General features: G+C 44.7%; 1 protein-coding gene and 1 long non-coding RNA gene across 3 annotated transcripts in view; one reads left to right on the top strand and one right to left on the bottom strand.

The window, feature by feature from the left end:
- VPS8 (VPS8 subunit of CORVET complex) overlaps nucleotides 1-22,701 on the bottom strand; it is a 166,390-nt gene extending 143,689 nt beyond the window's left edge. For both annotated transcript variants that reach the window (XM_085883776.1, XM_085883777.1), the window contains exons 1-6: nucleotides 22,426-22,701; nucleotides 14,738-14,806; nucleotides 14,386-14,519; nucleotides 12,288-12,378; nucleotides 6,820-6,852; nucleotides 4,117-4,171 (exon numbers count right to left, since the gene is read on the bottom strand). In XM_085883776.1, the coding sequence (XP_085739902.1) occupies nucleotides 4,117-4,171; nucleotides 6,820-6,852; nucleotides 12,288-12,378; nucleotides 14,386-14,519; nucleotides 14,738-14,806; nucleotides 22,426-22,494 (451 nt within the window). In that variant the 5' untranslated portion in view covers nucleotides 22,495-22,701. The remainder of the gene's footprint in view (nucleotides 1-4,116; nucleotides 4,172-6,819; nucleotides 6,853-12,287; nucleotides 12,379-14,385; nucleotides 14,520-14,737; nucleotides 14,807-22,425) is intronic.
- Nucleotides 13,021-14,831, top strand: LOC147024152 (uncharacterized). The gene is made up of 3 exons (XR_015058899.1): nucleotides 13,021-13,829; nucleotides 13,924-14,556; nucleotides 14,701-14,831. It is a non-coding gene; the product is annotated as an uncharacterized LOC147024152 (long non-coding RNA).
- Nucleotides 22,702-23,672: the final 971 nt, after the last annotated feature.

Genomic DNA, 23,672 nt, shown 5'->3' with positions numbered 1-23,672 from the left:
TTTGTGTGTGTGTTTGTTTGTAGGCACGATAACTCGAGAACGGAAGAAGCTACCAATGTCAAATTACACCACGTGATTCAGGAGGGTGATGGCTCGTGCTGATTAGATTTTGGTCAAAATCGGTCAAAGGTCAAGGTCACAGTGAGGTCAAACATAATTCCGTAAATTCATCTGGAGAAATGGAGTATTTTTGCTTCGCTCGACGTTACGAGTTTGTTTTAACTTCGATTTAAATTTTGTCTTCGGTTTTTGCGATCGCTTAGGACGCTTAAAACTCGGTTGTCGAAATTCTGGTAAAAATCGGATATTTTGGAGACGTTTTAAGATTGTATAAAAAATATTTCACTCGACGCGTCACGGGTCGTCCCATGATGCAGTGTGCTCGAGCAGACGCGTCGTTGAGTTACGTTAAGGTTTAATATAATTGCGTGGAGAAATGGAGATTTTTGCTTCGGTCGACTTTACGATTTTTTGATGGTTTGACACAGAATTATCGTAGAAACTTCTGGTTTGCGTCGCTACCTTCTCGAGAGACAGCTTTCTCTCGAGAGACAAGGTCAGAGGTCAAGTTGACGATTTCGTAAGTACCAGTCGATGACTGCTTGTTTGTTTGTTTGTTTGTAAGCACGATAACTCGAGAACGGAAGAAGCTACCAATGTCAAATTACACCACGTGATTCAGGAGGGTGATGGCTTGTGCTGATTAGATTTTGGTCAAAATCGGTCAAAGGTCAAGGTCACGGTGAGATCAAATATTCGATTTTTGATGGTTTGGTACAGATAACTCGAGAAAGGAAGAAGCGACCAATGTCAAATTACACCACGTGATTCAGGAGGGTGATGGCTCGTGCTGATTAGATTTTGGTCAAAATCGGTCAAAGGTCAAGGTCACAGTGAGGTCAAACATCCAAAACATTCGATTTTTGATGGTTTGGTACAGAATCATCGTAGAAAATTCTGGTTTGCGTCGCCACCTTCTCTGGAGACAGCTTTTATTGGACAAGGTCAGAGGTCAAGTTGACGATTTCGTAAGTACCAGTCTATGACTGCTTGTTTGTTTGTGTGTGTGTTTGTGTTTGTTTGTAGGCACGATAACTCAAGAACAGAAGAATCTACCAATGTCAAATTACACCACGTGATTCAGGAGGATGATGGCTGGCGCTGATTAGATTTTGGTCAAAATCGGTCAAAAGTCAAGGTCACAGTGAGGTCAAACATAATTCCGTAAATTCATGTGGAGAAATGGAGTATTTTTGCTTCGGTCGACGTTACGAGTTAGTTTTAACTTCGATTTTAATTTTGCCTTCAGTTTTTGCGATCGCTTAGGACGCTTAACACTCGGTTGTCGAAATTCTCGTTTTTAAAAAAAAAAAAATCGGATGTTTTGGAGACGTTTTAAGATTGTATAAAAATATTTCACTCGCCCCGTCACGGGTCGTCACGTGGTGCAGCGAGCCCGAGCAGAGGCAGCGTTGAGTCACGTAAAGGTTTTGCGTGTGCGCGCTGACGGTGTTTTCGATAAAGATGGTGTTTAAAAGTCATTTTTTTATCCCAATAAAGGTTATCGTCGCATGCCTGACTCGCTAAGCCGTCGGATTATGTAAAGATTGTTGGTGAATGGCCGAATATTATGGTTTTGTGACTGATAAAATACTATTAAATAATTGCGTGGAGAAATGGAGATTTTTGCTTCGGTCGACATTACGATTTTTGATGGTTTGGTGCAGAATCATCGTAGAAACTTCTGGTTTGCGTCACTACCTTCTCAAGAGACAGCTTTTATTAGACAAGGTCAGAGGTCAAGTTCACGATTTCGTAAGTACCAGTCTATGACTGCTTGTTTGTTTGTATACAGGATATCTCAAAAAGTTGTGGACAAATTCGGATGAAACTTGGTGGACAGATTGGGTGTGTCGCAAAGACGAATTGATTCAATTGTGGTGAAGATCCGAATCCGGATCCGGATATGATAATTATTTAATTTATAAAGTAATTGTTCACCATTGAGAGATAGGGCCAAAAACGATATCATCCTGTACAGCATGACATTTCAAAATTGTATTTGGCCTGATATGCTCTCGTGGATCAGGTATTACGTGGCGGAGGTATGTGCTCTCTCGAGTGCTGTTCTAGTTTGTCATTGTTTTTCGCATGCTTAACAATGCCTAGACTTGGAACCGGCCACAACGGTTTCTTATTGATCAAGTTGTTTTTTTCCACTTTCCTCACTCATATCATCAAATGCCTCATCATCATATCTACGAATCGCTGGATACATTGCAATGCTTATAAACGCCCGAGAAACTTGCGTTTGTGACTATTTCATTTCGCCACAAGCCATAACCTTTAGAATCTCAATCTGAGCCAAATTTCAAAATTTAAACTTCTTACTTGACTTCAGCAGCAGTCACAATGAGTCAGAAATGTTTTCAGGTGTTACAAAGCAATGAATCACCACATCATGGCATAATAGTCAAAATGTATGCATGCTCCCTCTCAGCTGTCTATCCTGACTTCAAATCCTGACCCAGCCATAAACTGTCATCCTGGTATTTCACAGGCAAGGCATCAATGTGTGTGCCATCCCTCGGATAGACATTAAACTAGACGTAACATCTGCCGGAAGCCCACCATCTCATTCCCCCCTCCCTTCTCCTCTCTCCTCTCCCCCCCCCCTCTATTCATCAACAGTAAAAATGTTTTCAGTGGTTACAAAGCAATGATTCACCACATCACGGCACAATAGACAGGGTGATTCATCAATAGCGTGGGTTTTAAATGCTCCCATCCGGTTTTATATGGAACCCGGAAGTTAAAATAATATGTTGCTTCGGGCGCTTTTATCGCCTTCCCCTTCGCCTCAAGCTGTCTTCCAACCCCCCCCCCGCTCCCAACACGTTTACCTCCTCCCAAATCCCCTCCCCTCTCCACCCCCATAGACATCTCCAAGCAGTCTCCACATGCTGTATTAACGTACCCCATTTTGTTCAATCCTGTACTACCAAACGCAAGTTGAGAACCCCTCCTCCCCATCTTCTCTCCCCCAACCTCCTCTCTCCCACCCACCTCCCGGAGTGTATAGCAACATTTGGTGAGGTGACCTAGCTGCCCCCTTCCTCACCTCCTCGTAGTTCCCCCACCCCTCCTCACTGCCTCTCTCCTCCCTCCACCCCCATACTATTCCCTCAACGAAGCGACGGATTGTATTTGCTAGTGATTAATAATTCAAGTGTTTAATGAAAAAAAAACTTTTGGTTTTCACCCGAGTTTTCAAGGCTGAATAGTGTGCAAACACAGGGCTGAATAGTGTTACAACAAACTGTATTTATCATGTACAATGTACATGGACATGTAATTCACACATTATGTGAAGTAAATAAACACGAGAAGTTGGAGGCGACGTGAAACCAGGGTTGGTGGATATCAAAAGCAGACGTTTTACTTACTTTTACCAAACGTGGTAAAGACGCTATGATCTGAGAGATTGTCAGTGACACAAAATACATCTGAATACTGAGTTTATTGATGAGTAATGATAAGGAGGCCCCAAGTTAGACAACTTCAAACTCTGTGATTGTGGTGACAATATTAACCCTTTGAACCCGAGCGGCCTGACTTTTCTCCAGGGAGTCCAGGGTGGGAGAGCCAAAAGTCCAAGGAGCTCAAGGTTCAAAGAGTTAAATATATAATGATCGATGTAAGAGTGTCCTCTTGCTTTTATGGATGGGAAAAGGGGAGGGAGAACGGGAGGACAGAGAGTTGTGGTTCAGAGATGGGGGCGGGAGCAAAGATGGGACACAGTTGGGAGGGGGAGGTTGAGACTTTGGTGGGGAGGACATTGAGGAGTTGCGGTGTGTAGTGGGGTTGAAGGCTTGAAGTGGGGAGGAAATTGAATCCTTCAGGTTGGAAGGGGAAGGTTGAGAAGTTAGGTTTGGGAGGGGGGGGGGATTGATGACATGAAGTTAAATTTTAAATTCCATGGTTGTCCTGCAGCTCCCTGCTAGTGCTAACTGAAGAAAATAACTTTACTAAAGAAAGACTCCTTTTGGGAATGGCAGCCAAAGGAAACGAAGTGATATTATGATAGACAAGCAGCAACAAACAATAAAAACTCACCAAACACCAAGACCAGACCGTGTGCTGTGCCAATGGCAATCACTTCTGAAACTGCCTGCACAACACAATGGAATAAAAAGTCATCAGGTTTTTTTGTTTTTTTTTCTTCTCATGCTGTGTGCATTTTCTGTTCCTTTATGGGGAATTTTTAGTCAACAGCAAGGAAATATAATGAAGGTCAAACTCTTGTGCATTCCCTTCATCATATGGTCACTTCAAATTTTCAATAAGTTTTGAGGATTTAACCACCAGTTCATCTTGTCCCAAAGAGTGGGGACATAGCGTCACAGAGGTCAAAACAGAAGATTTTTTTTCCACTCTAAATGTGATATTGGGTCATTTCTGGTGGAACTTTTTAACCATCTTTCAACTTTGCTTTCGGTGGGAAGCGTGGGGATTTAGGTGGGAAGTTGGTACGATTTTCAGCGTTGCTCGCCCTGTCATTGGCAACTATGACGTACAATCCAAATTTTAAATACATCTCATCATTGATTCACTTTTACCAACATTAGATTTAAAAATAAAAATTTAAAAAAAGAAAAGTATTTTTCAGATAAAAATCGATCTTTTTTTCTTTCTTCAGGCCATGTATCCACGGAAAAGACAAAAAATAACCAAAAGCCGCGTTTTGAATGTGAAAAGGGCGACTTCTTGAGACGGAGGAACAAAAAGAAGCACGAAGAAGAAGAGCTAGTTAGTCTGTGACCAATTTAAATGCATTTAGGGCACAAAACAGAGAAGCTCAGCAGAGATTTGTTCGCCAACAAATGGATGATGAGAGGACATTAAGGCAGATACCTCCCCCCCCCTCCTCCCATAGAGTGGGGAGGAAACGCCTGAGACCCGAGAAAACCCTCCGAGACCCCAATTTTTCTTAATGTCATGAACAAACTTTCGTACATTGGGGTGGAGAAGATGGTGGTCACATTTCATCAGAATTGTGTGTGTAGTTTTGGAGAAGAAGTTGCAAGTATTTGTGGACGGATGGACGACGCGCCATTCCATAAGCTCCCCAGAACTACTTTACAGGTGAGCTAAGAACCATCCCTGGGAATATCACTACAAACGAACTACAGTTGGAAGCCATCCGGGGCTCAGCGACGATCCTGAAGAGATCCTTCGGCACAAAACTTTGAGAACAGAAAATTCACAGGTTGGTCCATGGATCGTGACCCCTTACTGAAATGAAGGTGGATACTTTGAGCCCACCTTGGGAGGACACCATTCCACATTCTGAAACCTACATATGTAGATACCAATCAACGACACACACACACACTTATTAGTATAGAAGCATATATGTATACATACATACACACACACACACACACACACACACACACACACACACACACACACACACACACACACACACACACACACACACACACACACACAAACTGGTGGGGTCTGCTTACACAAAACAAACTGGGCTTCCCGATCGTCTCAGGTCGCTCACCTGCATTTGATTATTTTTCATTTATTTATTTTAATTTGCAGACACTTTACAAAGGTTCTGTGATTTTTCCTGGTGTACCGGCTTCGATGTCCATCGGCACACAAAATTACTGTGCTTCCTCAATTTCTCGGGTAGCTCTCCTGCATTTATTTATTTATTTATTTATATTTTCATTTATGGATGTTGGCCGACAATTCTGCAATTTTTTTCTCCTGTGTATTGGCGTCGATGTCCAGCGGAACGCAAAATTTCAGCTTTCCACATCTCCCAGAAGCTACTGCTCTTTAAAATCAGTCGGTGAATCAGTCTTGTGAGGAATATGTTCCTGAAAAATGCCGCGAATGTTGAATCCACGAATGTTGGGGAATTGTTTCAATAGGAAAAAGGGGGATAGGTTACCGGCGGTTCGTGATTCATAAGGGAAAAAATCAAAAATCCCATGAAAAACCATGAAAACGCGAAGCACAACACTGCAAATGTAGAAGCAGGTCACATTTTATGAACCGCGAATACGTGGGGTCCGACAGAATATATATACACATTTATTGGAAAAAATTAATGAATAAATAACACATAAGGAACTAGAAGGGCACCGAGTAGAGCGCATACCTCCATCATGCAATGCCTGATCCACGAGAACATATTGGGCCCATTATATTTTTTTAAATATCACACTATGTATTGTTTTTGGCCCAATCTCTCAATGGTGAAGAACCACTTTAAAAAATTATCAGATCCAGATTTGGATCTTCACCAAAATTGAATCAATTTGTCCTTGTGACACACACAACGTGTCAACCAAGTTTCGTCTGAATACGTGCAAAACTTTTTGAGATATCGTGCTATATATCGGATTAGCTCTATCTCTCAATGGTGAAGAATCACTTAAAAAATTATCAGATCCGGATTCACATCTTCAACAAAATCTAATCAGTTCGTCCTTGTCGCACACACAACCTATCCACCAAATTTCATCTGAATCTGTCAACAACTTTTTGAGATATCCTGCACACAAACAGACAAACAACCAGAGAGGGGTGAAAACAAAACCTCCTTCCACCTTCGGTGGTGGAGGTAATAAAAATGCACAAGTACATAAACGAATAGAAATATTTAAAATGAATACAAATCAAAAAATTATTTGCCAGTAAATAGTAAATAAATAAACAAAAACAAATACAAACAGCCAGCCAGACATGCACCGACACCATTGATGTTGGCATCGTGGTTCGACAGCAACTTACCATTGCCGTGGGGTTTCCTGCATCTGCTTTCTCCTGCAAAACAAATCCCCAATGCGAGAAAGGTATAATCTCAACTTTGAGCAAAATTGATTCTTGTTATTTTCAGGAATGTCCGAAACAGGATAACCTCCTCCAACAAGGAGTACACAGTACATTGGGTTGGGGAGGGGGGGACCATTACTCTAGTAAAACAGCATGTGGATGAAAGGTCTCTCCTTGCAAAGTACTTCCGAGAGTCGGTAATGAAGAAAGTAATGCATGATAATGATGCCGATAAAATGTTGACATCTTTTAGGAGAAGACAAATCATCATTTACAAAGATTTACTTGAACAACATCATGCACATTCAACAGTGCAATGTGATTTTTCACTTGTCTGCATTTCTACAATCATAAAGTTCTCATCCTTCCCTTCACCCTAATAAGGGGTGAGGTCCAATGGCACCAAGCTTCTGCCCTGCCTCAGCCACAATACTCCTCCACTTCCTTCTGTTCTCAGCCAACTCTCTCCACTCTCCAGCTACTCCTATCTTACTGATATCCCGACTCACACAATCCTCCCATCTCAACCACGGTCTACCTATTTCCTCCTGCGTTGCTCCCTCAATCTATCCGCTCTCTGACATTGTCTCTTCCCCCATCCGTACCCATGTGTCCAGCCCATCTCAGCCAGCATTTCACCAATCTCCCCATCAAGCTCATCTGCACACCAATCTGCTCCCTCAGTTCATCCATCCTCCATTTATCCACCCTCTTCACTCCTGCAATCCTCCTGACACAGTTGCTCTCACAAACCTGCAAACTCTGTTGTTGTCCTTGTCAGTGCCACCGTTTCCAGACCATAAAGGAAGGCCGGCGTTACACACATCAGGACCTTCCCTTTCAATTTCCTTGATACCTCTGCGTCGGACTTACCATCCCCAGTCACTGTTCCTCCCAGATTTTCAAACCTATTCCCCTGTCTGATCTCCTGTCAGTGTAACCTGATATCAATTTCTTTTCTTGCCACCTGACCCACATCACCTCAGTCTTCTCCATACTCATCTTCAGCCCGAGCTTCCTAAATTCCTCTTTCCACTCCCCCAGTACTTCCTGCACCTCTCGCCCACTCTCCACCACAACTCGACAATTAAACAGCAAAACAAATACAGTACATAATTCAAGAAGTGTCTGTTTGCATGTATACGTGTTTGTTTATTTGTTTGTCTTCTAAACCCTTCTGAACCACTGGATGGAACGGGTTGAGAACACATATCCCAGGAAAGTTTGAGGCAGTAAATAAATAAAATAAAATCACACACGTCAATTTATGAAGAACAAGAAGGTATATACAGAATTGTGCTACGACATGGAAAACAGCATCCTGGTTGCCATGGCAACCACTTTAGATGACAAACGTATGTCGCGACACACCGTCTCCACAGTCTGTACCTATGTACCAAATATGAAACGTGAAAGTTGAAAACTTTGGGAGTTAGAGTGCGGAAAGGAACGGACGGACGGACAGACGGTATCACATAATACGCCCCAATATATATATTGGGCGTATAAAAGGTAACATTAAAAATTATCATAATAAAAATAATAATAATAGTTTTTGCAGGTAATTATCAAGGCTATAAAGAGCAGCAACACCTAAAGTTAAAAGAAGGAAATACAAGACACCTTTAAATTTAGAATTTTTCAAACCAATGGAACAACAAACCGATAAAAATGTGTTTTAATTAGCAAATAGGCATTTGTGTCTTGGTTGCTGTAGATGCCATCTTAGTTGTAAAGGGGGGATTTGCAGGATATAATCACATGTGTTCAGGTCAATCATTATAGTATGTTTAAATATATATTGTTACGAATTTCGCCCGCCCGGCGTGCGATCGGCCACGTAACTCGAATCGCGACGCGTCGCCCACCGGAACGGACAATTCAGTCGTGACCCTCCTGGAACGACCGCCAGGAGCCAGTCACGGGTGGGGGGTTTAACCTCACCACGATCGTGCCAATTGCCCACCCACGCAGGATAGGCTTGCTCACAAAATGTCGACCTACCTAAGTACCTGCGCGAGTAGTAGACCGGGCGATCGTACCTCGCCGCAGGTCGACTTCAGACACGAACCGCTTAAGTGGCTCGTTCCGTGCTGCAGGGATAACCGAGCGGAGTTATCGTCGACCTCGATGGTTCAGATTATTTATTGGGTGTCTACACCCACTACCAATCCCTTACATGATGCAAGATGGAACTTTCAACGGAGGAAAGGACGCAACGAAACGGGAAAAAAGTTCAACAAGCAAGCACTTTTATTACATACACATACACACACACACACACACACACACACACACACACACACACACACACACACACACACACACACACACACACACAACAGTTAAAACAATAAAAGTAACGCAGAGCTACAACCGAATAAAAGGCAACTATTTTCAGCACACTTATACAGGTTTACGTACAAGACTGGCGCCACACATACATTTACACAAAAAAACAAGGAAAACCCAAGCCACCCTCACAGGCAAGGAGGCAGACAGGTCCGTGGACCAAATGAACGTGTGACCTGGGTGATCGGCCAGGTCCACTAAACCGAAGGGGTCTTACCCGCGCCCTCGTGGCGCGATGACGGGCTAGCCGCAATGTCCGCGTAACGCGCTTGACTCCGTGCCCCTGGTATGGTCGGTGAGCTCCTCCAGGCGTGCGTCGCGCAGGCACCACGGTTGGGTTGGGGAACGGACGGGGTTACCGGCGCTATCTCAGCGTGGATGGGAGGGGGGGGAATTATTGATGCTCGGGGTCAGGAGAAAGGAATGGCGGACGCTCCGTCCCACTAGCGGGGTCCCGGGACCGCACCTGACTCCGGCGAACTCTCACCCCTGAGCCCTCCTCTGCGTCCCTGCTCCACTCCGCGACTCGTCCCTCGACCTCCACTCCGAAATCCGTCCCCTTCGCCGTCCGATCCCCACAAACACATGCCTCAGACTTCACAACTTTCGACTGGCGCCACTTTCTGTACCCCTTCTGGACACACGAGCTGGACACTTTTCTGGACACGTTTCTTCACAAACCTTTCTGGACACGTTTCTTCACACTCCTTCCTGGACACGTTTCTTCACACTCCTTCCTGGACACGTTTCTTCACACTCCTTCCTGGACACACCCACGAGCTGTGTCATGCTCGCGTCTTTATAGACCGGGGGAGGAGCCTGTATGCATATTCGTGGATCAAAACGCGCTTGGAGGCGGGGCCATGCCACCCGATGCTCAGTCATTGGATGGAAGAAAAGGGGCGTGAAGCCTTCCTGATCAGTTTTCCTCTCCTAAAAAGGCACCCATTTGTACTCGTGGCTCGACACGTTCGGCATCAATTACCGAACGGGCCCTGGACAGCACGACGTTTGGTGTTGACTGGTGGTGTGGTTGATGGTTGTGGAAGGAGAAAGGCGAAGGTGGTGGGGGGTTTGCTGTGGTGGTTTGGTTGTTAGCGGGAATCGTTTGGGAAAGGCGGTGAAGCGATGTTTGCGGGATGGAGTTGTGGAGGTAAAGAGGTGAAGGTGGTGGTGTTTGAGTTGTTGGTGGCTTAATGGTCCAAAATAACGATAGAGAAAGAAAAATGGCTAACTCAAAGCGTCGCAGCCCGGATGAATCACACATATTCACTCTAAACAACGGGTGTGGGCTAACTACACATGAACTTATCGATATATCTCACCTGAGGACCCTTTATGGTGTATTGCGAATTTCCACAGCCGTAACAATATATATTGTATAGAGGCAGTTTTCTCCATCAAAAATCAATCAAATTCCCAACATCAAAAAATGCTCCAGTTTGATTGGCCGCCTGTGTTGGCCATTTCATTTAACAGAGCGACTCCTTTGCAAACTTGAAGTAGCCCAGTCCTATCAATACGTATGTGAAGTTGCAGATCGGGTCAGTAGTTCTGGAAATCTTAGATTTTTTTTTTTGAAAAAAAAAAAAAGTTGATAAACACGAGAAGACCTCCAAACCTTTGGACAAATCTGCTTCATTGAAGATTAGGCAATAGATCTCATGGCTTGCCAACTCGGTAAAAGTTATATGTTTAATGGTGTGGCAGCCTCCATGAAGAAGTCAAAATACAATACATGACCAAAATTATGTGGACACCTGCACGTCCAACATCTCATTCCAAAATCATGGGCATTAATATGGAGTTGGTCCCCCCTTTTCTGCGAAAACAGCCTCCACTCTTCTGGGAAGGCTTTCCACAACATGTTGGAACATTGCTGCGGGGATTTGCTTCCATTCAGCCACAAAAGCATGAGTGAGGTCAGGCACTGATGTTGGGCGATTAGGTCTGGCTCACAGTCGGCGTTCAATGGGGTTGAGGTTAGGGCTCTGTGCAGGCCAGTCAAGTTCTTCCACACCGATCTCAACAAACCATTTTTGTATGGACCTCGCTTTGTGCACGGGGGCATTGTCATGCTGAAACAGGAAAGGGCCTTCCCCAAACTGTTGCCACAAAATTTGAAGCACAGAATCGTCTCGAATGTCATTGTATGCTGTAGCGTTAACATTTCCGTTCACTGGAACTAAGGGGCCGAGCCCGAACCATGAAAAACAGCCCCAGACCATTATTCCTCCTCCAGCAAACTTTACAGTTGGCACGATGCATTCGGACAGGTAGTGTTCTCCTGGCATCCGCCAAACCCAGATTCGTTTGTCGGACTGCCACATAGTGAAGCGTGATTCATCACTCCAGAGAACACGTTTCCACTGCTCCATGTCCAATGTTGGTGAGCTTTACAGCACTCCAGCCGACGTTGGCATTGCGAATGGTGATCTTAGGCTTGTGTGCGGCTGCATGGCCATGGAAAGCCATTTCATGAAGCTCTCGACGAACGGTGCTTGTGCTGACGTTGCTTCCAGAGGCAGTTTGGAACTCAGTAGTGAGCGTTACAACTGATGACACGATTTTTCTGCACTACGTGCTTCAGCGCTCGGCAGTCCCGTTCTGTGAGCTTGTGTGGTGGCTTACCACTTCGCGGCTGAGCTGTTGTTGCTCCCAGACGTTTCCACTTCACAATAACAGCACTTGCAATTGACCGGGGCAGCTCTAGCAGGGTGGAAATTTGACAAACGGACTTGTTGGAAAGGTGGCATCCTATGAAGGTGCCACATTGAAAGTCACTGAGCTCTTCAGTACGGCGCATTCTACTGCCAATGTTTGTCTATGACTCCATGGAGAGTGCATGGCTGTGTGCTTGATTTTATACACCTGTCCGCAATGGGTGTGGCTGAAATAGCCGAATCCACCAATTAGAAGAGGTGTCCACATACTTTTGGCCATGCAGAGTATTTTGGAGTAATAATAATAGTACTCGTATCAAGAAACACCAGCAGAACAATAGGCTTCCAACCATAAAAAAAAATAATTAGAATAAAAAACAACAGCAGTTGCAAAGAAAGTGAAAAACGCACAGCAGCAGAGACGAGCTGTGCAGAAATTCCTTTGAGTGTGGCATGCCGCAGGACAACGCCATGGGATGAGGAGCTTCTCTCAACTCGCCGCCTGCAATGCATGAGAAATAAATATATAAATATCCGTTCAAGGGGCACAAACCATCAAAATCAACAAAAGAGTCAAGGAATGCAAATGCATAATAAGTAAATGTGAAAAGCTGAGCAAGTATAAAACTCGAAGGGCACTCTTCAACGTCACGATGTCGCCAGATATGCCTGCAGCCACATCGGTACATCGTTACACATACTTGTACCAAGTTTGATTTAAATCCCTGAACCAAGATTCAAAATATTAAATAATTATGGCTGCCAGAACATGCATCCGATCAGGATGAAATGTAAAACATATCTTCCCCATGACGACTAGATGATAATCGGGACGTTTCGCATCGATTATTGAAGCGGTTTAAGAGAAATAATTTTTATAAGATTTTCCGTTCAATCCAATATGGCTGCCAGACAATGTGACCTATTAATTATTCATGAACAGCACAGTATCCCCAAGGCTTGGGGAACGTGTGGGTGACATTTTCCCTCGATCGGTCAAGCTGTGCTGGAGAAGACGACTTTTCAAGGTTTATTTTTCCAAAAAAAAAATCATAGCTGCCAAACCATGCGACCTAGGACGTCATAGATGGAGAACTTTCTGTTCCTCATGGAGAGCCCATCATACCTATAAAATTTGGCCTCGATCTGTTCAGCCATTTCGGAGAAGAAATTTTTTGAAGTTTTTTATGTTAAAAACACCGTGGCTGCCGAACCACGTGACCGATGACGTCATCAGTGTCCCCCCCAATACAATTTAACCCTAGAGGAGCCTCAAAAACTTTCATACTGATCGGATAAAGTGTTTGACGCATGCAATTATGACATCATAACGAAGCCACCGATGAAATCATCAAAAAAAAAATCACACAAGTTTCCCATGCGGAGTACTTCACATGTGCCAAGTTAAAAAATTTTCTATGGTACAGTTTCAGAGATAAAGAGGTCCAAAATTTTCCCTTTTGTCGAACATGGCTGCCACACCATGTGACCTATGATGTCACAAGTATCATTAAAAAAAAAAAGCATTCCATGCGAGTAGTCACACCTATGGTGAAAATTGTGTGTCAATCGGATAAGCGGTTGCAGAGAAAACAGAGAAAATTAGCATGGACAGACAACCAGAAAACATAATGCCTCTGGCAACCATCGCGGAGGCATGAAAATAGGGGCAATACCGCTGGGCGCTCACCTGGTAGCAGCGACATAAGAAAACCAGGGAACCACTGGTAGGCGTGGGTGACCCACAAAATATGTTACAGAGAAGAAACTAAGGACCTATGGATTTTTTTTGAATGCCGTGAACAAACTTTGGTACATACGGGCGATGAAGGTTGTGGTCAAGTTTCATCAAAATCGTATGTGTAGTTTCAGAGAAAAAGTTGCAAGTGTTTGTGGATGGACGGACGGCCTGACGATGTGCCATCCCATAAGCTACCCAGAAAGACATTCCCGGTGAGTTAAAAAAAATTAGACTTAATTACCTCCTCCACTGAAGGTGGAAGGAAGTTATGTTTTCACTCCTCTCCACTTGTCTGTTTGAGTGCAGGAAATCTCGAAAAGTTGTGGACGGATCGGGATGAAATCTCGTGGACAGGTTTGGTGCGTCACAAGGACAAACCGTTTGGAATCGTTGAGCTTTTGGTGAAGATCCGGATCCGGATACTAGAATTTTTAAAGAGATTCTTCACCATTGAGAGATGGGGGCCAAAAATGATATCGTACTATATAGCATGATATGAAAATAATGTATTGGGCCCGATATGTTCTCATGGATCAGGCATTGCGTGGCAGAGGTACGCGCTCTACCCAGTGCCCTTCCAGTTTGGTTTTGTATTTATGAATGCAAAAATTGAGGCTAATAGAAGAAAATGGTTGTCAAAATTAATCTTTGAGACTCGACATTTTAAAGGAAGTAAAAGTATACTTTATTCATGAAGCTGCGTAAGATAATGTACTTAATGTTGAGCAGTTTTATGCTTTGTTATTATTTCTCCAATGCGGTGCTTACGAGCGAGAGTGTGATCGCTCCCCACTGTCCGTGCTTGCCAGAGAAGCAGTATCTAACGAGGCCGAGTCCGAACCATCTCCAAGGAAGGGCCCAAACTCATGTCCACCAAAACCTTCTTCTTCTTCATCATCGACCTGGAATCAAGGTCATGCGGGAAGAAGAGTATAACAAGTGTGTCCCATACTCAAATTTATTATTTTTTTGAACAGCAAGTTAACAGATCAATTCAATAATCCTTCATTCCCATGTGACCCACATTAAATATCAGTTTTCTGACAGTCTCTTAAAAATCATTAAACACCCTCCATCCTCCAGATATCACAAGACAGACCAGCAAGGACGATGATCCTACCTCATTCAAGATGCTCTCCAAAGTTGGGGGGGTCTCCACAGGAGGCAATTCAAACTCTTTGTCATCAAGCTGTGAATAAATGGACCTGGCTCAACAAAACATTCAGAGCAACAAACAAAACTTTGAGTTGACAGCAATTATGAAGACTTCCAAGCGGTAAGAGGTCGAGTTGAAAGAAGGAACAACACGAAACCTTGAAATTTCGCATTTTTGATCCCGGCAATTACAAATCGAAATGAGCTGTCATTTTGTCGAAGTATCCACTCGTGCCTCGGTTGCTACAACGATGCCATATTGCACTGCTCCATACAAACTCCTTTTTCAGGTTGGCCTGTCGGGCAACAATTTCAAAATTTGGGTTGCCCGAAAAAAAAGTCCCCTCAACCTGCACTCCCACACCCGTTTTCTGAATAACTTTCATTGTAACAAATGGGATACTGTTCACGCCAATAGCTGTAAAATTCCTCCACATGCCCATTTCTAAAGAACTTGTATAACTTGTAGTTACAGTTTCAACTTGGCAGGTAAAAACAAGGTAATGAACAACAGCGTACAGGATCATACAGCAGTTGAGGTTACTGGTGTTTGGCAGAAAAATAGACATCTGATCAAAAGAACTCACCATTGATTGAAATTATAGAAGTATATACCGAGTGAGAGAGAGTGAGAGTGAGAGTGAGAGTGACAGACATCAAGAGACACGACATTCTTAAAATAAAACCAAGCATAAACCAGAGAGAAAAAAAACAAACAAACAAAAAAACAACATTGTACGACTTCTAGATCTTTCACATTCATTTTGCAAGTCTGGTCGATGACCCCCCCCCCCCCTCACCAAGACCATGAAGGCTCGAATTTTCTTTCCAAGTTGGACTAGACTATTCTTTTATTGTTGATCCAGAAGGTCGTTTTGCACATCATTGGGTCAATATATGCCTGTCGTTGGCTTAATGGTTAGGGTGGCGGGGCTTCGTATCCTAGGATTCTGAGTTCAAATCGTGCTCGGCCATTGAATTAATACCAGGTGGGGTTGACTCGGCCTGTCGTCCTTCTGAGGTCAGAAAAATGAGTAACAGCTTGCTGGGATGATCGAGCCATTCGAGTATCCTGCGTCGGAGTGGCGACCCGTACAGGATTGTGTCCAATAGCTCAGGAGACTGCTTTGTCAGCACCGACTTTCTGCACAGAGTATGGTCCTGATGGATGATGGATGGATAGACGGGGTCAATATGAATATTCAAGGCACGATAATGAAGTTTCCCAATCCGGGCATCAAAGTCATTAGTTTGGTTGCCCGACGCTCAATTTTGGGTGCCCCAGGCAACCGTTAAGTGTTGAGCCTTGCATATTGGGTGCGAAGGAAGGCTTCAGAGGATATGGTCACCGATGTTCAAATAATTCACACGGTTTTCTACAAAAACATCCATCAACTTCCCGATGGCAAAAAAAAAAGAACAGTTAATATCGATTGTCCATGCTAGCAATTTTCTTTTACAAGTTCTTCTTCACAAATATAAAGGCCATCGATTATTTCTAAGAAATTTGGCATTTATCACTTCTCAAACCTTTATTTTATTTATTCTATTTTTTTTTTTTGGGGGGGGGAGTTACAAATCCAAAGTGGAGCAATCAGCTTCGGAGATTAGGAGCGTTTGACTTGATGTTGTGGGGGAGAGTGGGGCAAGGGGTGAATAGGTAAAGTTTTATGGATTGTCATTGGTACTAAACATACAATGTACACAAAATCAAAAATACAACGTACTTCCACCGATTAAACCGCCCCACATATTTTGTTCATTGTGAGTAAAGTATTTGACATGATGATCAAATACCATGAACAGGAATTGATGCAAATGTTTAAATAAATAAATAAATAATAAAAATGAACACTTTCATGGAACGACCCATACAGGATGTCTCAATAAACATGTATCCAGACTTTATTTATATTAAATAACACAAAAAGAGCAATGTTTCTTGTACACAGAATTAATTGGTTGCATAAACTTGTTTCCTTGCACAGATGTTCAAAATGTTCACCGTTCGCAGCGAAGCACTGTTCACTACGACGTGCAACTGTGTACATTTTATTGAAAGACCCTGTATTAATCTCTCGCTGGTTTTACAAAAATAGTTACATTGTCTCAATATATAAATGCTATGCCATACATTAATATCTGGAAAGATGACCTAGAAGTACGCATAATCACCTCAAAGGTGTCGAGCCTGGGTTCGAATCCCGAACCAAATGCACAATTTTCCGCTTCCAAATTTCCCAACACGCACCGTGCTAAACCAATGAAAGAAACAGAGAAACGAGCTGAAACATTTAACAGGGGATTTATTAATAATGGGGGGGGGGGGGGAGGGAACACACAAAGAGCAGAGTTATCTGACTATAAGAAATTAAATGCAAACAATGTACAAAGCACTTAAACAATTGCTACTTGTAGACTGGGCCCACAGACACACACGCACACGCCCAAAAGAAATGATGGCCGCGGCCTTTATTCGGCCCTTCAGCTCGGGAGGGAAGGTGAGCCGAAGGGGAGAACCTGTCTCGCACCTCTCCGCCTCGTGCGGTTTTCGATGATTCGGTTCGACGGAACTAGAAACCGCAACACAATGCAATGATGGACGCCAGCCGGCGCAAAGGTGGATCAGACAGAACGCCGGCAGGGCAGACGAGACGACACGAACTCAACAAGGCGACCAGGCGACGCAACCTCAACAAGGTGACCAGGCAACCTTGACGTTCTTCGCACCAGACAGAACGTGCCGATCACTTATTCACCCTTCTCCAGAGGGGAGGAGCCGCCTCCACCGACCCACTCTCGCTCACTGGACGGTTTTAGCACGCAATTGTGCTCCTCGCCCCCGTGATTGGCCGAAAGGGGTGCCAAGTCCGCTGATTGGGCCGATTGGTCTCGCTCGCATCCCCGATTGGTCGAGAGCCGCCGCAAGGTCCCTCCTTGAACTCCGCCCACCGTGGGCGCTATGACGTCTGGTTGAGGAAGCGAGGTGAAGGCGTGTTGTTGTTGTTATTATAAGTGTAAAAGAAAACCCTGACTATCAAAATAACTCTGCAGCGCACGAACATTTAATTCCCATTAGACTCGGGACGGGTCCTATCTATAAACACGTACTTACCGATATAACTGTTCTCCAAGGACCTGAATGCTGAGTGCAGTAAGCTTCCAAATTCGTAACAATATGACAAGCCTTATTAGTCACATTAGAGAAGGAAAACATGAAAAAAGGTCAATTTCCGGCCGCCATTTTGAATAAATTAAGGTTCCAGGGGTCAAAGGTCATCGAAGGTTAAAAAAAATTTGACCGGATTCGGATTCAGCATGGAAAACGGCCGTAGAAAATATGCTATGCACAAAATTTCAATCATATTTACCCAACCCTATTTATACTCGAACCCAACGACAACTACATGAATACGGCCTCTTAAAATGAACACATTTAATGAAAATAGACAAATATTTACAAAGGACAATAATCAATGTAATAATTATAAATACGCGAGATAAATTAACCTCCAAGTCGAGGCGTCTCTACACACGGAGTTAAATACAGACAAAGGGAAACAAAATAAAAGAAAACTTCTCCTTTACTCTGGTGCTTAGCTTAGCCCAGAGATGGTCTTTGTTGGACTTGGAATCGAGGCGCTTCTATTTGCACGCGAAGACGTGTAGAAAATGGCGCCAAACCGCTATCTCTCAGTGGGAACAAACGTACGTCAGGCAATTCATGAGCGGCATTCAACACCAAGGCTCAGAGACCCCGTGTAGCTGCTTCGTGTGTCATTCCTCCTCACCGACCCTCTATTTGACATATACAAGGCTCAGGGTCTGTTCCTCATGACCCAACCTTGAGCCAAAGGCCAGCGGCTTGCTTCACTACGTGAGCCAAATCGCCTCTACACGAATACCAGCTTCATGTCGTCTTCTTCATGCGTCGAAGGAAAGCCAGCCGGAAAGCCCCATTCTTACAGGCCATCTCCTAACTACGTTCTCTCTCAACCACATACGTCCCTCACTCCACTCTCAACCGTTCCTCCTCCGAACTCAATTCTGACTGGCTCACGTCGCCAGGGCACAGTTTCCTCCTCCGGGGCGTGGCTTGCTCGCACCAAACAGGGGAAGGCAGGACCTCCACCCGCTCGGCACGTTTAACGCCCATCAATCGTCAGTCTCGGGGTGTGACTTCGCCTGCCGTACCCTTGGAGGTGGGGCTTCAAGCCTGCTCGGCACGCTTGGCTCACTTGTAAATGTAAAAACGAAGGAATAGGTTAAAGGGGGGCAATCGCATACTGGGGGAACTCATTCTGTCTCCCTAGCTAATTAACACCGCACCACCCCCCACCCTCCCCCATGTGGTGACACGCAACACAAGCTCACAGTTTCCCTACCAATTACATCGAGATGTCTCCTACACGTCCACGGACCAAACAACTCCATTCAATCCTAAATTTCCGATTAAATTCCTCCATCTACCCCCACAACCATAACAGTATTAATAATAACTAGAACTGCCACTTTATAACTGCTGGCAGTGATGACCCGGTACCAAGATGTCCGGCTTTGATACATCACGAGACTCAGATGATAGTTGCAAAGTTTTGCTTCGATGGGATAAGTGGTTCTCAAGAAAACATTATTTAATATTTTTCTTCAATCCAATATGGCTGCTAAACCATGTGACCTATCAATTATTCATTAACAAACTTGTATTCCATACCCTTGAGCAATAATGTGTGTGTGTGAAGTTTCCCCTTGGATCCTGAGACGGTGAACTTCTAGTTTATGACTACCAGCATCAACTAGATGGGCACTCGGTAGAGCGCATACCTCCGCCACGCAATGCCCGATCCCCGAGAACATGTCTGGCCCAATACAATTTTGAGATATCGTGCTATATATCATTTTTGAGCCAGATCTCTCAATGGTGAAGAATCACTTTTAAAATTCTAGTCGTCAGATCTCGATCCAGATGTTCACTAAAATCTAATCAGTTCGTCCTTGTCACACACACCGAACCTGTCCACAAAATTTCATCCGGATCCGTCGACAACCTTTTGAGATATCCTGCACTCAAAGAAACATACAAACGGTCAAACAGACAGAAAGGGGTGAAAACATAACCACCTTCACCTTCGGTGGTGGAGGTAAAACAACACACAATTACACCAACCCACACTACTAATATATAACGACCTCTAACATCGACATCGTCATCCTATTGTTACTATTGCCATCTGTTTCAAAAATGTCAAATGATGCAGTCGGTATATTCCAGTGAGGTGTAAAGGTAAAGGTACAGGTAGAAAGAGACCAGGGTGGAGCAAATCTCGTCCCGTTTTGTATCGAATGAGTGTGTTCTGCTTCTCCTTAATTACACTACTCACAACTCCGCTCAATCACCCTGTGGTCTCTTTCTACCTGTACCTTTACCTTTACCCCTCACTGGAATATACCGACTCTGCACCTGACACATTTGCTCCTGAAAGGTTGCCATTTCTCCGATCATTAACTTTACCCAAACGAAAGCTCCAAAATTACTTCTCATCCCCTCAAATGTTTGCCCTTCTAAAATCCAACAACCTTACACTACGATCCTGAACTTTACATCTCAACAATAGAGTCGCACGCACTTACTGTATTGTGGTTGCTCGTCCGCAGATGCTCTCCCACCTGCACCTCCTTGGACACCATGTTGAGCTCGTTACTTAAAAAGAGGTCTAACACTGCACTCCCCCTCGTGGGATTATCTACAAACTGGGTTCAAAAGCAAATCTTGGAATAAAACTAGGAGATCCTCATCCGCTCTTCCCTTTCCCTGTTCCTGGACCCAATCTATCCCTGGCAAGTTAAAATCCCCCATAATCGATACTCTTCCCTGACCACAAGCCCTTTTGGTGTTCTTCACACATCCATGTGTTGTGCTCTTCACTCACACCATGAACCCTATAAAAGCATCCTTCAAGTATCTTTCCTTGCAATCTCTTTCCACTAAACTAAATAAACTCTCTCCTTAGCCTGGTGTTGGCTCAGTGGTTTGGGTGGTGGCTCGGGATCCAAGGGTGCTGAGTTCAAGTAGAGCCTGGTGTTGGCTCAGTGGTTAGGGTGGTGGCTCGGGATCCAAGGGTGCTGAGTTCAAGTAGAGCCTGGTGTTGGCTCAGTGGTTTGGGTGGTGGCTCGGGATCCAAGGGTGCTGAGTTCAAGTAGAGCCTGGTGTTGGCTCAGTGGTTTGGGTGGTGGCTCGGGATCCAAGGGTGCTGAGTTCAAGTAGAGCCTGGTGTTGGCTCAGTGGTTCGGGTGGTGGCTCAGGATCCAAGGGTGCTGAGTTCAAGTAGAGCCTGGTGTTGGCTCAGTGGTTAGGGTGGTGGCTCGGGATCCAAGGGTCCTGAGTTCAAGTAGAGTCTGGTGTTGGCTCAGTGGTTCGGGTGGTGGCTCGGGATCCAAGGGTCCTGAGTTCAAGTAGAGCCTGGTGTTGGCTCAGTGGTTAGGGTGGCAGGTCGGGATCCTCGGGTCCTGAGTTCAAGTAGAGTCTGGTGTTGGCTCAGTGGTTCGGGTGGTGGCTTGGGATCCAAGGGTCCTGAGTTCAAGTAGAGCCTGGTGTTGGCTCAGTGGTTAGGGTGGTGGCTCGGGATCCAAGGGTCCTGAGTTCAAGTAGAGTCTGGTGTTGACTCAGTGGTTCGGGTGGTGGCTCGGGATCTGAGGGTCCTGAGTTCAAGTAGAGCCTGGTGTTGGCTCAGTGGTTAGGGTGGTGGCTTCGGATCTTAGGGTCCTGAGTTCAAGTTGAGCCTGGTGTTGGCTCAGTGGATCCTAGGGTCCTGAGTTCAAGTTGAGCCTGGTGTTGGCTCAGTGGATCCTAGGGTCCTGAGTTCAAGTTGAGCCTGGTGTTGGCTCAGTGGTTAGGGTGATGGCTCAGTGGTTAGGGTGTTGGCTCGGGATCCTAGGGTCCTGAGTTCAAGTAGAGCCTGGTGTTGGCTCAGTGGTTAGGGTGGTGGCCTGGGATCCTAGGGTCCTGAGTACAAGTGGAGCTTGGTGTTGGCTCAGTGGTTAGGGTGGTGGCTCGGGATCCTAGGGTCCTGAGTTCAAGCCCCGTCGGCCGCTGAATTACTACACCAGGGGGTTGACTCAGCCTGTCATCCTTCCGAGGTCGGCGAAATGAGTACCAGTTCCAGTGTGTGTACTGGTAGAGGGGCACTGCATCAGCAATACAGTCATGCTTCAAGAAATGATAGCTACCCCGGCAGCTAAGCTGTCATACGACCACCACCAACCCTCTCCTTCACGTCACGTCTTTCTCTTAATACCATAATGTCTTTCACCCAGACTGCCAAACATCCTGAACACGAGGGGGCACCGACACAGAAGGAGGGGAGGGGGGGGGAAATGATCTTACATCCCAGGCTGGGGGAAAAAAAGTGCACACTGCATACTCCATGATGCTGCACCACACTAGATCCTCCAACAATTCGTAAATTGAACAGATAAAGTGATCGATTATAGTCGGCGCCAGGCGGGTGGTCTACGGATGAACTTGTCACACAAAATGCATTTGCTCAATCAATCGATAAATAAATAAATCATCCTAATCGTGACGATGATAAATAAATAATAATCAAGTCGTGTTGATCGAATGAACCACAAGACCACGTGACACGTCCTCACCTCCTCGATCTCATCCCCAACCAGCAGGTCGACAGAGCGATGAGGACTTGATTCCTCGGATGACATCATGAAAACTGTTGTTATCCACGAGAAATGGACATTGATGTATATATGGACATATATATATATATATAATATATATATGTATATAGAGATCGATATAAACACACTGGGAGCGTTAAATCTTCACTCTCGGATCAGCTGTCAGTTCGTAAATTCCCCCCAATCACCTCCATCGACCATTGTGCACCTTCCTCAGTACATCCGCCTTCCCTGCCGAATGGTGTTTTTTTTTTTTTTTTTCTACAGCGACAGCGATTATAAATAATTAAATAACCAAAACCCGGTAAGATGAAGGATTTTTTAAAATGAATTGTCATGAAATAATTTACATCTCGCCGTCCAAGCTGCCACCCATCCGCCACGTGTAAAAATCAAGGTGAGCTGTACAACAGGTGTGCAGTAACATGATATTAAATAATAATCCCAGGTAACTGTAGTGCGCACGAAACTTCAACGTAGGAGGACATTAGGCGTTGGATCCATCAAACCCACTTAACGAATTGTACAATATACGTGTTGTTGTTGTTGTTGTTGTTAATGTTGTTCTTGTTATTCTTGTTATTCTTGTTATTCTTGTTATTCTTGTTATTGACAGTTATTGATTTTGGTGTTGGTGTTGTTGAGGGTATTGACAGTTGTTGTTGTTGTTGGTGTTGACAGTTGATTTTGGTGTTGACAGTTGTTGGCATTGTTGATATAGTTGTTGGTGTTGACAGTTGTTGATGTGGTGCTGACAGTTGTGCTGTTAATTAGTTGTTGGAGTGTTCTTGTATTGTTCTTGGAGTTGTTCTTCTTGCTGTTCCACATCATATTACGTCCAAGAGTATTTTGAGAGGTGGCAGAGCTGATAAGAGTGATAATCGAGTTGCTGGCGGACCTTGAGCACACTTCTGGAAATATGGGCGAGACAGATAGCTGACAGAGTGGGTGAGGTGGTGGGCGAGGCCGAAGAGGAGACGTTAGAAGATAGAAAGACCACCGACCTGTCTGCGGTGAGAGCGTGAGAGACCCAAAGACTCGGCTTCATCGTAAGAGATACCAATGATCCGAAACGCCTTGGTTTCCGCAGCGTGAAGCCGAGAAAGGTGAGAGGCGGGAGCACCAGCCCAGAGGGGAGAGCAGTACTCCATCAGGCTGCGGACGAAAACTTTGTAAGTGGTCAGGAGCTCAGGTGGGCCGAGGAA

This window comes from Eptatretus burgeri, chromosome 6 (genome assembly GCF_056783735.1).
Source record: "Eptatretus burgeri isolate ZD-2024b chromosome 6, Ebu_testis_v1, whole genome shotgun sequence".
Taxonomy (NCBI): Eukaryota; Metazoa; Chordata; class Myxini; order Myxiniformes; family Myxinidae; genus Eptatretus; species Eptatretus burgeri.
This window is presented reverse-complemented; position numbering and strand designations above follow the sequence as displayed.